Source organism: Capricornis sumatraensis, chromosome 14 (genome assembly GCF_032405125.1).
Source record: "Capricornis sumatraensis isolate serow.1 chromosome 14, serow.2, whole genome shotgun sequence".
NCBI classification, from domain to species: domain Eukaryota; kingdom Metazoa; phylum Chordata; class Mammalia; order Artiodactyla; family Bovidae; genus Capricornis; species Capricornis sumatraensis.
In genome coordinates this window covers 15,213,113-15,228,218 of record NC_091082.1, presented here as the reverse complement: position 1 = coordinate 15,228,218, position 15,106 = coordinate 15,213,113, and the positions used below count along the sequence as shown (strand labels likewise).

Below are 15,106 nucleotides of genomic sequence, written 5' to 3'. Positions count from 1 at the left end.
AAAAGAACTGTACCTACAAGAAACACAAATTAGAATGACGGCTGACTTCTCACCAGCAGTGTGAAGGACAGAAGGCAGTGAAAAAATCCTAACATGTTTAAAGGGAAAACAAAACAAAACAGAAAAAAAAAAACAAACTCAGAGCCTGGAATTGGACACCCAGCCAAACTAGTCTTTAGGAAGGAGGACAAAATAAGGACATATCCAGAAAACTGAAATGGAAAGAATTTATCACTATAGGATTTCATTAGCAGGATTTCTAAAGCTGTAATCATGAAAGTGGAAAGATCAATCCAGAAGGAAGAATTAAGGCATAAGAAAGAACAGAGCACAGGAAATGATAAAGGAGAAGGACAGCAGGTCCCCACTGGAAGTACCATTGGAGAACTGTTAAGTATAAACAGGATCTGAGGCCACATAAGTTTAGGTCCTTTACAAAGAGATCATGGAAGGAGAAGGTACCAGGTTGGGGCTGAGATTATTAAGTGCTTCATTTTTATGAGCTCAAGTGAGGAAAAAGAACTACTTTAGTAAATTTAGAAGCAGCATAATTAGCAAGAAAAAAATAACACAAGGGTATAATATGGAATTTATTTTTGATAAACCTTGTCCAGGAAGGAGCCTGCTGATACTCATGTAAAGCACACTGGGCAACAAAATCCTTGCTCAGAGACTCCATAGATGCAGCAGGGTTGGCTGCCTAACCCCACCCTCTAATCGCAAAGTGGGCACTCATTTGCAGAGCAGACTACCACCTCCAACCAGACTTGGTTCAGTTCAGTTCAGTAGCTCAGCTGTGTCCGACGCTTTGCGGCCCCATGTACTGCAGCATGACACACCTCCCTGTCCATCACCACCTCCTAGAGTTTATTCAAACTCATGTCCATTGAGCAGGTGATGTCATCCAACCATTTCATACTCTGTGTACCCTTTCTCCTGCGGCCTTCACTCTTTCCCAACATCAAGGTCTTTTCAAATGAGTCAGTTCTTCCCATCAGGTGGCCAAAGTAATGGAGTTTCAGCTTCAGCATTGGTCTTTCCAATGAATATTCAGCACTGATCTCCTTTAGGATGGCCTGGTTGGATCTCCTTGCTGTCCAAGGGACTCTCAAGAATCTTCTCCAACACCACAATTCAATAGCATCAATTCTTCAGCACTCAAGCTTTCTTTATAGTCCAACTCTCACATCCATACATGATTACGGAAAAAAACATAACTTTGACTAGACGGACCTTTGTTGGCAAAGTAATGTCTCTACTTTTTAATATGCTATCTAGGTTGGTCATAACATTTCTTACATGGGGCAAGAGTTTTTTAATTTCATGGCTGCAGTCACCATCTGCAGTGATTTCAGAGGCTCCCAAAATAAAATCTGGCACTGTTTCCACTGTTTTCCCAACTATCTGCCATGAAGTGATGGGACCAGATGCCATGATCTTAGTTTTCTGAATTTTGAGCTTTAAGCCAGATTTTTACTCTCCTCTTTCATTTTCATCAAGAAGCTCTTTAGTTCTTCCTCACTGTCTGTCATAAGGTGGTGTCATCTGCATATCTGAGGTTATTGATATTTTTCCTGGCCATCTTGATGCTAGCTTGTGCTTCAACCAGCCCAGCATTTCTCATGATGTACTCTGCATATAAGTTAAATAAGTAGGGTGACAATATACAGCCTTGATGTACTCGTTTCCCTATTTGGAACCAGTCTGTTGTTCCATGTCCAGTTCTAACTGTTGCTTCCGGTTCCGCATACAGATTTCTCAAGAGGCAGGTCAGGTGGTCTGGTATTTCCATCTCTTTCAGAATTTTCCACAGTTTGTTGTGATCCACACACTCAAAGGCTTTGGCATAGTCAATAAAGCAGAAGTAGATATTTTTCTGGAACTCTTTTGCTTTATCGATGATCCAGTGGATGTTGGCAATTTGATCTCTGGTTCGTCTGCCTTTTGTAAATCCCCTTGAACATCTGGAAGTTCATGGATTAAGTGCTATTGAAGCCTGCCTTAGAGAATTTTGAGCATTACTTTGCTAGCATGTGAGATGAGTGCAAATGTGCGGTCATTTAAGCATTCTTTAGCATTGCCCTTCTTTGAGATTCGAATGAAAACTGACCTTTTCCAGTCCTGTGGCCCTGCTGAGTTTTCTGCATTTGTTGGCATATTGAGTGCAGCACTTTCATAGCATCATCTTTCAGGATTTGAAATAGTTCAACTGGAATTCCATCACCTCCACTAGCTTTGTTTATAGTGATGTTTTCTAAGGCCCACTTGACTTCGCATTCCAGATGTCTGACTCTAGGTGAGCAATCATGCCATCATGATTATCTGGATCATGAAGATTTTTTTTGTAAAGTTCTTCTGTGTGTTCTTGCCATCTTTTCTTAATATCTTCTGCTTCTGTTAGGTCCGTACCATTTCTGTCCTTTATTGTGCCCATCTTTGCATGAAATATTCCCTTGGCATCTCTAATTTTCTTGAAGAGATCTGTAGTCTTTCGCATTCTGTTGTTTTCCTCTATTTCTTTGCATTGATCACTGAGGAAGGCTTTCTTATCTCTCCTTTCTATTCTTTGGAACTCTGATTTCAAATGGGTATATCTTCCTTTTCTCCTTTGCCTTTCGCTTCTCTTTTCACAGCTATTTGTAAGGCCTCCTCAGATAACCATCTTGCCTTTTTCCAATTCTTTTTCTTAAGGATGTCCTTGATTACTGCCTCCTGCACAATGTCACAAACCTCCATCCATAGTTCTTCAAGCAGTCTGTCTATTAGATTTAATCCCTTGAATCTATCTCTCTCTTCTACTGTATAATCACAAATAACTTGATTTAGGTCATACCTGAATAGTCTAGTGGTTTTCCCTACTTTCTTCAATTTAAGTCTGAATTTGGCAATAAGGAGTTCATGATCTGAGCCACAGTCAGCTCCCGGTCTTGTTTTTGTTCAATGTATAGAGTGTCTCCATCTTTGGCTGTAAAGAATATAATCAATTTGATTTCCATATTGACCATCTGGTGATGTCCATGTGTAGAGTCTTCTCTTGTGTTGATGGAAGAGGGTGTTTGCTATCACCAGTGCATTCTCTTGGCAAAACTCTATTAGTCTTTGCCCTGGTTCATTCTGTACTCAAGGCCAAATTTGCCTGTTACTCCAGGTATTTCTTGACTTCCTACTTTTGCATTCCAGTTCCCTATGATGAAAAGGACATCTTTATGGGTGTTAGTTCTAGAAGTTCTTGAAGGTCTTCATAGAACAATTCAACTTCAGCTTCTTCAGTATTACTGGTTGGGGCATAGATTACTGTGATATTGAATAGTTTGCCTTGGAAATGAACAGAGATTATTCTGTCATTTTTTGAGATTGCATCCAAGTACTGCATTTTGGATTCTTTTGTTGACTATTATGGTACTCCATTCCTTCTAAGAAATGGCACCAACCAGACTGATGCCACCTAAAGAATGGATAATCTAAGATGTCATAGACTAATCAACAACAACTGGAAACTTCTCCTTCTTAGAGACAGATTATCATCTTTTGGCTTTGAAAGTCTCCATTTCTCCTTCAGCGAGACTCACCTCTAAAAGCCTAGCTTTTTCTTGCATCAGGTTCCCTGCTTGGTAGTTTAGTGACTAAGTCATGTTCAACTCTTAGGACCCAATGGACTGTAACCTGCCAGGCTCCTCGGTCCATGGAATTCTCCAGGAAAGAAGACTGGAGTTGGTTTCCTTCTCCAGGGGATCTTCTCGACCCAAGGATTGAACCCACCTCTCCTGTATTACAGGTGAATCCTTTACAGAATGAGAGCCAGGGAAGCCCAAAAGGTCAACCTTGCCCAAACAGTGACTTGAACCCTGGACCCTCAGATTAAAAGTATGATGATCTACTGACTGAGCTCTGCTGGGCTCCCTGCTTGCGGTAAGTCACTCAGTCGTGTCTGATTCTTTATGACCCTACGATCTGCAGCCAGCCAGACTCCTGTGTCCATGGGATTCTCCAAGCAAGAATATTGAAGTGGGTTACCATACCCTCCTCTGGGGATCTTCCCAACCCAGGGATCGAACCCAGGTCTCCTGCATTGCAGGAGGATTTGCTACCGTGTGAGCCATCAAGGGAGCGCTGAATGACTAAACACACACAGAGAGATGGAAATTGAAATTTAATGATAAAGTTATCTCTCCAAATTGTAAAACCTGTAAGCATAGAGCTGGGATTTTCAGACCAGGTAACTCCAAATTTTAGAATAAAAGAAGAAATTCCTGGTTAGAATTAGTGGCACGTTTTAATTTCTGGGAGGTGGGGAGTTGCACAGTGTCCTTTTTATGTGCTTTCTTATTCTTTAGGAAAATAAATTCTTACACAGGTCATGTCCAATGGCCATGCTGTGAAAGAGATAAAAATGCCCACTTTCTTACAATGTTTCTGTTTTGGATGATTTCTCCTGAACATCCAGCCAGGAACCAAAAACAGTATAAAATCTTCAGAGAAGGAGTCATTAAACAAGATACTTCCAGTCTAATAGATAATGAATCTTTGTGAACAATACATAGACTACCTAACTTGCATCACATCAAGCAATTCCACTTTGAGATTTGAGGAAAAAATGCCTAGTAAAATACATAAAGCATATTTGGCCAAAGTGATCTGGGGAGGACTCTGGTTTGTGGCCCTGACACCTTTGTTTCCCTTTTAAAAACATGACTGATCAACTCTTCAAGTACATCCATGGAGGGTAAAGCACTGGGGTAATCATTGCTGCTGCTGCTAAGTCATTTCAGTCGTGTCCGACTCTGTGCGACCCCATAGACAGCAGCCTGCCAGGCTGCCCCATCCCTGGGATTCTCCAGGCAAGAACACTGGAGTGGGTTGCCATTTCCTTCTCCAATGCATGAAAGTGAAAAGTGAAAGTGAAGTCGCTCAGCTGTGTCCAACTCTTAGTGACCCCATGGACTGCAGCCTACCAGGCTCCTCTGTCCATGGGATTTTCCAGGCAAGAGTACTGGAGTGGGGTCCCATTGCCTTCTCCAGGGGTAATCATTAGTGCAGTTTAAAAAAGTAAAATTCACCACCTTATGTATTACATTTACATTTGAAATATAATACTCTATAAACATATTTCAGTCAAGAAATTGTACAAAATTATTTAAATGCATGCAACTACATGATGCGATCATTTTATTTTTACAGAAAATAACAGTCTGAAGTGCTTACCTTGTCTAGTCTTAAGCAGCAAAATGGTACTTTTTCATGAAGAAGATGACAAAAAGTGGGTGAACTTCCTATGTATGGAGAGTAAGGTGGGTAGCCTTTAGCATATCTGTAAAACAATATGAAATACCTAATTACCTTTAATAATGCAGGCAAAGTCTGACAAATCAGTTGTAGGCACATTCATCACTTTGATAAAGTTAGATGCATTAACGTTTTGTGCTGCAATTATATTCTGATAAATAATTTAGAACAACGGCCATGGACAAAAGCTGGCTCATCACATGATTTTGTGAACTAGTTTTCATATGTTTAAATGGCTAGAAAAAGTCAGAAGAGGAGAACTATTTCATCTCATGTGAAAATTAAATGAAATTTACATTTCAGTGTCCACAACTGAAATTCTGTCAGAATACGGCCACAAATCTCTTCAGAAACAGAGTTGAAGAGTTGAAGCAAAGACCATAAAATCTAAAATATTTACTAACTAGTCCTTTCCAATCTTGAGTTTAAAAGATTTAGATAGATTTTAGAAAATAGCAATGTTAATTTTATAAAACATGCTGCTGCTGCTGCTGCTAAGTAGCTTCAGTCGTGTCCGACTCTGTGCAACCCCATAGACGGCAGCCCACTAGGCTCTTCTGTCCCTGGGATTCTCCAGGCAAGAACACTGGAGTGGGTTGCCATATCCTTCTCCAATGCATGGAAGTGAAAAGTGAAAGTGAAGTCGCTCAGTTGTATCCAACTCTTAGCGACCCCATGGACTGCAGCCCACCAGGCTCCTCCATCCATGGGATTTTCCAGGCAAGAGTGCTGGAGTGCTGGAACAAAATAGAAAGCCCAGAGATAAATCCACACACATATGGACACCTTATCTTTGACAAAGGAGGCAAGAATATACAATGGAGTAAAGACAATCTCTTTAACAAGTGGTGCTGGGAAAACTGGTCAACCACTTGTAAAAGAATGAAACTAGATCACTTTCTAACACCGCACACAAAAATAAACTCAAAATGGATTAAAGATCTAAATGTAAGACCAGAAACTATCAAACTCCTAGAGGAGAACATAGGCAAAACACTCTCAGACATAAATCACAGCAGGATCCTCTATGATCCACCTCCCAGAATTCTGGAAATAAAAGCTAAAATAAACAAATGGGATCTAATTAAAATTAAAAGCTTCTGCACAATAAAGGAAACTATAAGCAAGGTGAAAAGACAGCCTTCTGAATGGGAGAAAATAATAGCAAATGAAGCAACTGACAAACAACTAATCTCAAAAATATACAAGCAACTTATGCAGCTCAATTCCAGAAAAATAAATGACCCAATCAAAAAATGGGCCAAAGAACTAAATAGACATTTCTCCAAAGAAGACATACAGATGGCTAACAAACACATGAAAAGATGCTCAACATCACTCATTATCAGAGAAATGCAAATCAAAACCACAATGAGGTACCACTTCACACCAGTCAGAATGGCTGCGATCCAAAAATCTGCAAGCAATAAATGCTGGAGAGGGTGTGGAGAAAAGGGAACCCTCCTACACTGTTGGTGGGAATGCAAACTAGTACAGCCACTATGGAGAACAGTGTGGAGATTCCTTAAAAAATTGCAAATAGAACTACCGTATGACCCAGCAATCCCACTGCTGGGCATACACACCGAGGAAACCAGAATTGAAAGAGACACATGTACCCCAATGTTCATCGCAGCACTGTTTATAATAGCCAGGACATGGAAACAACCTAGATGTCCATCAGCAGATGAATGGATAAGAAAGCTGTGGTACATATACACAATGGAGTATTACTCAGCCGTTAAAAAGAATTCATTTGAATCAGTTCTGATGAGATGGATGAAACTGGAGCCGATTATACAGAGTGAAGTAAGCCAGAAAGAAAAACACCAATACAATATACTAACACATATATATGGAATTTAGAAAGATGGCAATGACGACCCTGTATGCAAGACAGGAAAAAAGACACAGCTGGGTATAACGGACTTTTGGACTCAGAGGGAGAGGGAGAGGGTGGGATGCTTTTGGAGAATGGCATTCTATCATGTGTACTATCATGTAAGAATTGAATTGCCAGTACATGTCTGACGCAGGATACAGCATGCTTGAGGTTGGTGCATGAGGATGACCCACTGAGATGTTATGGGGAGGGAGGTGGGAGGGGGGTTCATGTTTGGGAACACATGTAAGAATTAAAGATTTTAAAATTTAAAAAAATAAAATAAAAATAAATAAATTAATAAATTAATTAATAAAAATAAAAATAAAAATAAAAGTAATGGATGGGAAAGGCCCGAGGAAGATTTAAATAACCCAACTGCACACAATTCAGATATTGGTCTTGAAAGGACAAGAAAAATAGGAAATAAAATATATGGCCATTATTGCTGACTTCCCCTTAAGAGAAAATGGGACAAAAATTCCAAGCTGTAAATAAAATAAAGGTGACTCAATAGAAAAAAAAAAAAAAAAAAAAAGAGTGCTGGAGTGGGTTTAAAGGAAAATTCATTATTATGATTTACTCTATCAATCTTCATGAGTCATGAATATTTTTTCTTTTAGAAAAAAAGAATAAATTGTTGAATGAACTATTCCATAAGATCCACACCAAAACCAGAGTTATTTGTGAAATAATGTTTAAATATTATCAAAAATACTTGGTTTGTTTATAAACTTTACAAGATAGTCACCTGCACATTATGGCTATAAAATTTTCAAAGTGAAGCTATCAAAGTAACAGCATAAATGAAAATTAAGAGACAAAATTCATGGACATTACCAAATGGTCAACACTGAAATCAGATTGATTATATTCTTTGCAGCCAAAGATGGAGAAGCTCTATACAAAAACAAGACCAGGAGCTGACTATGGCTCAGATCATGAACTCCTTATTGCCAAATTCAGGCTTAAATTGAAGAAAGTAGGGAAAACCACTAGACCATTCAGGTATAACCTAATCAAATCACTTATGATTATACAGTGGAAAAGAAAAATAGATTTAGGGACTAGATCTGATTGATAGAGTGCCTGATGAACTATGGACAGAGGTTTGTGACATTGTACAGGAGACAGGGATCAAGACCATCCCCATGGAAAAGAAATGCTAAAAAGCAAAATGGCTGTCTGAGAGGCCTTACAAATAGCTGTGAAAAGAAGAAAAGTGAAAAACAAAGGAGAAAAGGAAAGGTATAATCATCTGAATGCAGGGTTCTAAAGAATAGCAAGGAGAGATAAGAAAGCCTTCTTCAGTGATCAATGCAAAGAAATAGAGGAAAACAACAGAATGGGAAAGACTAGAGATCTCTTCAAAAAATTTAGAGATACCAAGGGAACATTTCATGCAAAGATGGGCTCGATAAAGGACAGAAATGGTATGGATCTAACAGAAGCAGAAGACATTAAGAACAGGTGACAAGAACACACAGAAGAACTGTACAAAAAAAGATCTTCACGACCCAGATAATCACGATGGTGTGATCACTCACCTAGAGCCAGACATCCTGGAATGTGAAGTCAAGTGGGCCTTAGAAAGCATCACTACGAACAAAGCTAGTGGAGGTGATGGAATTCCAGTTGAGCGATTTCAGTTACTGAAAGATGATGCTGTGAAAGTGCTACACTCAATATGCCAGCAAATTTGGAAAACTCAGCAGTGGTCACAGGACTGGAAAAGGTCAGTTTTCATTCGAATCCCAATGAAAGGCAATGCCAAAGAATGCTCAAACTACAGCACAATTGCACTCATCTCACATGCTAGTAAAGTAATGCTCAAAATTCTCCAAGCCAGGCTTCAGCAATACATGAACCGTGAACTTCCAGATATTCAAGCTGGCTTTAGAAAAGGCAGAGGAACCAGAGATCAAATTGCCAACACCAGCTGGATCATGGAAAAAGCAAGAGAGCTCCAGAAAAACATCTATATCTGCTTTATTGAGTATGCCAAAGCCTTTGACTGTGTGGATCACAATAAACTGTGGAAAATTCTGAAAGGGATGGGAATACTGGACCACCTGACCTGCCTCTTGAAAAACCTATATGCATGTCAGGAAGCAACAGTTAAAACTAGACATGGAACAACAGATTGGTTTGAAATAGGAAAAGGAGTATGTCAAGGCTGTATATTGTCACCCTGCTTATTTAACTTATATGCAGAGTACATCATGAGAAACGCCGGGCTGGAAGAAGCACAAGCTGGAATCAAGATTGCCAAGAGAAATATCAATAACCTCAGATACACAGATGACACCACCCTTATGGCAGAAAGCAAAGAAGAACTAAAGAGCCTCTTGATGAAAGTGAAAGTATAGAGTGAAAAAGTTGGCTTAAAGTTCAACATTCAGAAAACAAAGATCATGGCATCTGGTCCCATCACTTCATGGCAAACAGATGGGGAAATAGTGGAAACAGTGTCAGATTTTATTTTATTTATTTATTTTACTTTACAATACTGTATCAGTTTTGTCATACATCAACATGAATCCGCCATGGGTGTACACATGTTCCCAATCTTGAATCCCCCTCCCACCTCCCTACAAAATCACTGCAGATGGTGATTGCAACTGTGAAATTAAAAGGTGCTTACTCCTTGGAAGGCATGTACACCCGTGGCTGATTCATGTCAAGGTATGACAAAGCCAATACAGTATTGTAAAGCAAAATAAAGTAAAAAAAGAAAAAGTACCAAAAAAAATAATAAAAAATAAATAAAAACCAGAGACATTACTTTGCCAACAAAAGTCCATCTAGTCAAGGCTATGGTTTTTCCAGTGGTCATGTATGGATGTGAGAGTTGAAATGTGAAGAAAGCTGAGCGCCGAAGAATTGATGCTTTTGAACTGTGGTGTTGGAGAAGACTCTTGAGAGTCCCTTGGACTGCAAGGAGACCCAAGTAGTCCATTCTAAAGGAGATAAGTCCTGGTTGTTCATTGAAAGGACTGATGCTAAAGCTGAAACTCTAATACTTTGGCCACCTCATGCGAAGAGTTGACTCATTGGAAAAGACTCTGATGCTGGGAGGGATTGGGGGCAGGAGGAGAAGGGGACGACCGAGGATGAGATGGCTGGATGGCATCACCAACTCAATGGACATGAATTTGAGTGAACTCCAGGAGTTGGTGACGGACAGGGAGGCCTGGCGTGCTGTGATTCATGGGGTCGCAAAGAGTCGGACACGACTGAGCGACTGAACTGAACTGAAGAGACAAAAGAAAATTTAGTGGAGGTAAAGTTCTTTTATCCAATATGAAAACTCTTTTTTGATGAAGAAAATTTATCTTTCAAACCAAGAAATTTCAAACCTAGTTAGAACTATTTTTCATACATCATTAGCTAAGACAGTAAAATGGAGAATATTTTGCAAATTTAGAAGTTGACAGTCTCCTCTATTACGTCAATGTCTTTTCCATTTTTCTAAAAATAAAAAATATTCAACCTCTCAATTTTTCTGAAGTATATGTAAAGAAAGAATTTCTATCACAGCACCATTTCTAGAAATATACTGGTGGTCAAACTGTTCCTTCTTCCTGTCAAATATTTCATAAATCTATTTGAGTGTCATTAATTTCTTGGAGAGTGAAATTGTCTTCTGTGTATATGTCTAAGTTTCTTGTAATAGATATTTGAAAATGTGAAAGATTAATAGAAGGAGTTTTCTACATTCCAATTATATTTCAGTATATTTTAGTTCAGTTCAACATTGACTGAACTTCTATTATATGAAAAATATTAGAAGTGCCTGAGTGATGTTACCATTACCACTAGGACTAATACTATACACCTAATAGTAATTGATACTCACTGAATGCTTACTCTGCACAAACAATTGTTCTAAGTACATTTCTCCATTATCTCAATTAATCTTCATATGAACCCTTTTTACAGATAAAGCATTGTAGGTCAGATGATTTTAAACAAAGCCACTTGTACACAACCAGTATAAAGTGAAACTGCCAAGGGATAGAAATTCCTCTGGACTCCACTGTCAAGGCAGTTGAACACTGTGGTTTCCTTAAGAAATACCAACATAATACATGATAAGACAAGTAAACAAACTCTACTATAGGCTAAAATGTGATCAATAGCTTAAATATTGATACTATTTATTATGGAATCTTAGTTAAATGAACTGTAGTTCATTTATTCATTCATTCAAAACATTCTTGATGCATATTAAATAGAAAAGATTGCTGAATGCTGAGATAAACAAGAACTTAATGGAAGAAGCTGCATTACATGTTACTAAATAATTGATTGAACTTCAATATGGAAGTAGAAACACAAACTAAAGGTAGAAGGCACATTATAATTTAATAAAAATATTATTACTTATTTTTAATAAAAATGAAAAATACAAACTGTATCCTTAAAGAAAAAAATGTAAAATGTGATATATATTTATCATGGAAATACTGATATACATATTTTTTTCTTTAAGGATAAAGGCTAACATAGAGAAAATTAAAGCTGTAAATAGCTGTTGAAGCCAGAAATTCAAGGGTTTAGAATACTTTATCATCAAGAGAGATACTGGCTAATAAGAAGAGTGCTTTGACAGAAGTATGTAGGACTGATTCTGGGATGTCCAGAAGCAAAGGACATTAGTTTTTCACGGCAAGCACAAGTCCCAGTAAACCTTACAAACATACTCCAAGTTCGAGGACATTTCTTCATCTGGTGTAGTTTCATCTTCGGATTGATCACTTAGAAGATCACATGTTTGAATTGATGACGTGTCTGCAACCTCTAAAACGGGAGCAATGCTGGGTCTTCTGACTTCTTTACTTCCTTCGGTAGGAAGAGACAGGGTAGGGCCACTTGCTGATCTGCAGCTCGTGTCTTGCAAGTCTATGGCCACAGTACCTGGAACAATGAGAAATGAAAATCCATTAAAGTGTTTGCCGCCTATGGGACTGGCAATCATTTAATGATTAAAGTGAGATGAAATGCAGTCAGTGTAACCAGGAAATATACTATGCACTGTTTACCCTTTAATCTCAAAGGTGATTTACTTCTTTTTAGTTTGAGCATTTCTACCCACAGGGATAAAAATTTTTGTATTTGTGCAAAAGTGTATTTGCTGCAACTAGGTCTACAATATGAAACAAGATTTGTGAAATCATGAAATACTTAGACATTTAAATTTTTAAAATTGTTTAAATTTATATTTATTTTAAATTAATGAAAATTTTTGGTCCATTTCACTTTTATTGATTTCTCATTATATCTTTTCTCCTTATATTGTTGAGTTATCTTTCTTTTACTGATTTATAACTACTTTTTAATATTAGAATAATTAATGTTTATATTTATTAAGCCCTTCTCTGTGGTAAGCACAACTCTAGGCACTCAAGATATTCAAGGAATAAGACAGACAATGTTCCTATGCATATGGATTTGTCTTTAAGATAATCAAATGGACAGAGAAATGGAAAAACTAATTCTCAATAATGCTAAATACCATGCAGAAAATAAAACAGAATTATGTTATGTGATGTAGTATAGTGGGGACAGGAAGCAAGGGAGAGGATGAACTTTTCACCCAGTGATAAGATGCTATACTCTGAAATCATTACATTTGATTTTTTTGATATAAAAAGAAAATCATGAGCACACAAGTCATGGAAATGCCTTGAGGCAGTAAGAACAGAGAATTTAAATAGCTTAAGGCTTTGACACCTTGAAATACTCAAGGAATGGTAAATGGAAGAAACAAATTCCTCTGAGATTTTTAAATAACATTTAAAAATTAGTATAAACATCAATTTATGGAAAGTGACTGTCTCTCCCTTTCTGGAGAAAAAAAATCAATCTAATGGATGACTGCCACCATATTTCACAATCACTGGCTTCATTTATGTATTTATGGACAGCTGGCCATCCTTCAGAAAGCCCTGAGTCTCCATTTTGTTTTATTTTTTGAAGCAACTATTAAAACGCACTCCGTTTCCTTGAAACTTCTGTCTGATCTTACAACCTTCTTCACTGTAAGAGCCTGAGATTTCAGAGGGAGAAAAAAACCTCAGGGGTTTTAACATCTCTTTCTTTGTATCATGGACAAAGAAGGCAGCAGCTGAATTCTAAAAACCTCCGAGAAATACCTTGCTGCTGGGAAAGACTGAGAGCAGGAGGAGAAGGGGGTAACAGAGGACAAGATGGGTGAATGGCATCACCGACTCGATGGACACGAGTCTGAGCAAGCTCCGGGAGTTGGTGATGGACAGGGAAGCCTGGTGTGCTGCAGTCACGGGGTTGCAAAGATCAGACATGACTGAACAACAACACCACAGAAGAAGGGATTAAAATAGGCAGTGTTTCTGAATGTGAGAGTTGATAGAACCAAGACTAGGGAGACCATCTGAGTTCTCCATCTGGATATTTCTCAATATTGAACGAAATGTGGGACTCAAGATTCAGAGGCTAGGACCTCTGAAAATACTGTACATGACACTCAGATTAGAGGGAGCCTGGTGTGTCTGCTCTTAATGGGGAAGACTCCTTTGAGGGGCATGACACAATGTGTTTAAAATGACTGTGCCTGAGAAAACAATATGATGACCACCATTTCTGAGCAAAGGTAAAAGTGACTGGCATCAGAAACTGTACACTCCAGTAACTTTTTAGCACCACAAATAAGGATTAATTTATAGTTCAATCCATCTTGGGAGGGACATGAGGATCCTAGAGAAAATGAGATTAACTTTTCCATTAATCAGGTGAGTGGATCTGATTAAACATTAAATTTTATAAATTTGATTCATCAAAATAAAACCATATATGATCTGCATCCTAATATTATAAATTAAAATCCACATTTATGACATTTATCCTCTGCAAAGGACCACACTGCATAATTCAGAGGGAAAAGTAATCTTTTGAAGGAAGATTATTTTTATCTTTTGAAAGAAAGCTGTCTTTCTATTGAAGAAATCCTTCAAAACCCTATCTTCAACCAAGTAAACAAGAAAGCTTCAATAAACTTTTCACCTTTTATTTCTGTTTGGAAGGAAAGAGATACCCCCCTATTTATGTAAAACTCAACCCTACTCTTCTTTTGAGAGTTAAATCCCCACCTACTTCCCAAGGAGCCATGGTCTCTGAATTTCACCCCCTTCCAACTATGTTTGTCTCCACATCACTTCCAACTACCTCCTTATCATCTTGCTGCTCAACACAGGAAACTTGGTGACTTCCTGATAATTCTGCCCACACTGATATTTGGCACCAAGCTGAGTATAGGGTGATGTGATCATGCGAAAGTCAAAATTTAGCAGGGAAGACACAGTTTTAAAAGCAGTTACAATTACAGAAACAATTTCTTCTTTGAACCTTTCCTTCCCCTAACAAAACCTGGCTCTTCTCTGATATCTCTCCTTGCAATTCTGAAGGTTGCAACACCAAAAGAGTGCCTGTGTTTTACTAGTGGGGAAATACCCTCAAAGTTCTCACTGCTTCTTTCAGAGCATTTTCCCTCCACCCCTTATGATATCCCAGCTCTGTATCATTCATCTTCAGAGTCCATTACCCACTGTCTTTCACTGTTTCCCTTGTACACCAACCCTGTGTTGACTTAACTAGTTTTGTTTTGTAACTTGACTTACAATCTTGTATTAGCTTCAGGTGTACAACACAGTGATTCAATGTTTTTATAGATTATACCCCATATAAGTTATTATAAAGTATTGACAATATGCCTTGTGTTATAAATTTATCCTTGTATCTGGTAGTCTGTACCTCTTAATTCCCTTCACCTATTTTGCCACTCTCCCCACTACTAACCACCAGTTTCTTCTCTGTGAGTCTGTTTTGTTGTCAGTTCAGTTCAGTTCGTCGCTAAGTCGTGTCCAACTCTTTGTGACCCCATGGACCACAGCACTCCAGGCC

At 38.3% G+C, this 15,106-nt stretch overlaps 1 protein-coding gene across 3 annotated transcripts in view; it reads right to left on the bottom strand.

Annotated features, from left to right (window-relative positions):
- KCNT2 (potassium sodium-activated channel subfamily T member 2) overlaps positions 1-15,106 on the bottom strand; it is a 437,588-nt gene that overhangs the window by 97,453 nt on the left and 325,029 nt on the right. For all 3 annotated transcript variants that reach the window (XM_068985918.1, XM_068985919.1, XM_068985920.1), the window contains 2 exons: positions 11,872-12,085; positions 5,203-5,308 (listed from right to left, as the gene is read on the bottom strand). In XM_068985918.1, coding sequence (XP_068842019.1) covers positions 5,203-5,308; positions 11,872-12,085 — 320 coding nt within the window. The remainder of the gene's footprint in view (positions 1-5,202; positions 5,309-11,871; positions 12,086-15,106) is intronic.